Genomic DNA, 3356 nt, shown 5'->3' on the forward strand with positions numbered 1-3356 from the left:
GACCCTGCCCTCCTCCCTCAGACCATGGAGTCCAGGACCCCAGCCCCTCCTCCCTCAGACCATGGAGTCCAGGACCCCAGCCCCTCCTCCCTCGGACCCCCAGCCCCTTCTCCCTCAGGCCCTCGAATCCAGGACCCTGCCCTCCTCCCTCAGACCCAGGGGTCCAGGCCCCCAGCCCCTCCTCCCTCAGACCCAGGAGTCCAGACCCCAGCCCCTCCCCCCTCAGACCCAGGAGTCCAGGCCCCCAGCCCTCCTCCCTCAGACCCTGGAGTCCAGGTCCCAGACCCTCCTCCCTCAGGACCAGCAGATGCTCTCCAGGAACTGACCATGGCCCTGACTCGAACCCTGAGGGGAGATGCCAGGCCCCTGGGGCCCATGGCTGTGCATGGGGCACTGTGCCAAGGGACCTCCACCGGGGAGGTCTTCCCTAACCCTCCTGCTGCCGGGGCTCAGTATTGCAGAGGAAGAAGCCTGCCTCACGGAGACAGCAGCCCCTGTCTGAGTAGGGACAGCAAGGGGACAGCGAAGGGATTTAGCCCAGAGCACATGAAAACCCGGGTGGGTGCTGGGGCCTGGCTTCCTGGGTCCTCGGGCTAAATTAACCCCCAACTCCCTCACCTCTCCAAAACCATCTGGAGAAGGGGGGAGGAGGCCGCGAGGGCCAAGAGCATGAAGTCATGGAAACTCAGGCTGTGGAAGGGGGGCCACACGTGCCCTGGGAACAGGATGAACTCGGCTCGGTTTATTTCCACCCGGTTGTCATGGTGATGGGGGGGGTCGAGGAGGGAGATGGGCCTTTCCCTTTCAAGGACCTGGCCGGGCACAGGAATCCATGTGAAAGATGCCCGAGGCCTGGGCACCAGGAATCCAGACAACACCGCCCCCGCCCCCCCCAGGAGTCCAAGCCCCGCCCCCTGCCCCAGCTCCCTCGCTCCCTAATCAGACCTAGGAACCGTGGCTCCTGGTCCTTCTACTCCAGACCTGGCCCCTAATGCACGAGGCAATTCCAAGGACTGGGGGGAACATACCAGGTTTATCAAGCGGTTACAAAACGCACCTGAGTCAGGTGCCGGGCCTGCGGACTCCTAGGCGCCCACAACAGGGGCAGGGGGCTGGTGCCGGGGGACCCACTCCAGGGAGGCCTCAGGAAGGAAACCACGGCCCAGGGCTCACCCAGACAAGGTGACCAATTGTCCCAGTCTGTCTGGGAAGGGGCTGCCTGACACCTGGGCTTTCGCTGCAAAAACCAGGCCAGTCTTGAGCAAACCACCATGCGCTGGCCACCCCACACCAGACCTGAGCCAGACCCCGGCTCACCCGCCTGCTGGCCATGTGACCTGAGGCAGGAACTTCCCCTCTCTGAACCTCCAAAGCCCTAATCCTTCAGGCTTCCTGCAAAGTCCCGAAAGTGAGTTTACCAAGTGCTTGCCTGGAGCGGAAAAGGGATTTCACCTGAAAAGGCAGCCTGATGGGCACGGCCAAGGGGGATGCCGGCGAAGGGGGCTCAGCCTGGAGGGCAGGGCCAGAGCCCCTGAGGAAAAGTCCAGGAGAGCCCAGGCCTGGGTGGTGGCGGAGGCAGGGAAGCAGAAGACTGAGGCCCCTCTCCCTGGGCGTACTCTGACACCTCACAAGGCGCCGGGAAGCAAGGCCCTCCTCTGGGTGGAGGAAAGCGACCAGCTAGCACCAGGGACTCTGTAGGGGACAGGCCTGGGGGTCAGGAAAGAGAAAAAGAGGGGCAGCGGCAGCCCTCCAGCTGAACGCCTGCACTGCTTCCTGAAGGGGTTCCCACACATCTCCTCCGCCTCCTGCACCAGAGCCCTGCCATGGAGGGACCAACTACTAGCCCTGTTGTACAGATGAGGAAACTGAGGCACAGAGAGACAAGATGCTAACTCGAGGCCACAGAGCTGAGGAACTGCGATTTGAACCAAGGACCAATTCTGATTTTCCCCAACTGCTCCTCTCCTCTTCCTGGGAACCTGGGAAGTGGGCCTCTTCCAACACCCCTGCCTCCCCAACCAAGCTTTCCACAGGGTCCTCTCCGGCTCCATTGATGACCAAACTCTATGGGGTCTGGCGGGAGGGGAGGGCTGAGGACAGGACCAGGATCAGGAGACAAGGAGGGAGACGGTCTCAGGGACGAGACAGAAACGGTGGCCCGTGTGTGGCCAGTCCTGTCCCTGGTGGTCCCACTGTGGGGGGAATAGACAAATGCACCCTGAACCAGAGAGGGTTCGGGGATACAGAAAGGCTGGAGGAGGCGATCAGGGAGCCCTGGAAGGCATGGGGGCCAGCTCATGGTCAGAAACGACCAGGAGGGTTGCAGTACCCTTGGGGAGCTGGCTTGCCGAGAGCCAGAGACCACACAGTCTCTAAAAGAGAAGCTGCCAGATGCCCAGAAGAAGGCATCCGAGCAGAAAGAGCAAGATGACCAAGGATAGAGAGGCGGGTGCTTCGAGGTTCCCCAGAAAAGGGCAAGGTTACAGGGACAGCTGGGGGCGGGGGCGGGGGGAAGAAGGGGCCCGGAGAAGGAGAAACGTCCACACGAAGCCTCCGGTGGAGACAAGAGAAGCAGAGCCTCGAGAACAAGACTAAAGACGGTCTGCAGGTGGAGACTGCTCGAGGTGCCCGGACCAGGAAGCGAGGCAGTGCAGAGCCTAGAAGCACCTGACCCAAGGAGAGCACCCTCAGCAACAGCCGGCACTGGCCAAGGGCGAGGAGGACTAATCGGACAGCGGCAGCAGGAACACCTGCGCCTAGCCCCACGGGTAGTCCGGGCCAGGGACCAGGAAGCCCCACAGGGCGCGCCTGCACGGGACGATGCTCGCTGCTCCGTGAAAGCGACACCTGCCTGGAAAGGGGAAACAGTGGGCTAGAGGGGGTAGAAGTATTGTTGGAAGAGGTGGCACGGCCTCAGAAGAGGTGGCAGCGTTAAATGGCACGGGACAGGCGACACAGAGGCTACTGAAGGGTGCTCGGGGTCGGGAGAAGGCAGCTCTAAGTGACAACGACCGGGACCAGTGGCATGGACCTGACTGAAGCCGTCAGCAGTAGCTCGGGTCCACACAGAGGGCGGCAGAGACCAGAGCCGGTTGAAGAGGCTCAAGATTGGAAGCGAGGAGCTCCGGGTGGGTGGCAAGGGCCAAGGGGTCGGAGAGGGCAGCAGCACAGGACGGCGCAGACGAGACTGGCGACCGTGACTCAGTGGCCCGGAGGACGCTGGAGTAGGCTCGGACCATGGACAGACCGGGTCCCGGGAGGGGCCGGGGGCGCTGACCTGGTGCAGGGCGCTGATGCCGTCGGCGTTGGTGGAGTCGAGCACCGCGCGGGCGGGCGGCGGGGCGGCGGGGTCGAGC

General features: G+C 63.3%; 1 protein-coding gene across 1 annotated transcript in view; it reads right to left on the minus strand.

The window, feature by feature from the left end:
* Window positions 1-3355, minus strand: part of PPP1R12C (protein phosphatase 1 regulatory subunit 12C) — a gene marked incomplete at its 5' end in the record, with an annotated part of 16925 nt that extends 13570 nt beyond the window's left edge. Inside the window, one exon of the mRNA XM_029924394.1 lies at window positions 3278-3355. Coding sequence (XP_029780254.1) covers window positions 3278-3355 — 78 coding nt within the window. The remainder of the gene's footprint in view (window positions 1-3277) is intronic.
* Window position 3356: the final 1 nt, after the last annotated feature.

This window comes from Suricata suricatta, chromosome 16 (assembly GCF_006229205.1).
Source record: "Suricata suricatta isolate VVHF042 chromosome 16, meerkat_22Aug2017_6uvM2_HiC, whole genome shotgun sequence".
NCBI lineage: Eukaryota > Metazoa > Chordata > Mammalia > Carnivora > Herpestidae > Suricata > Suricata suricatta.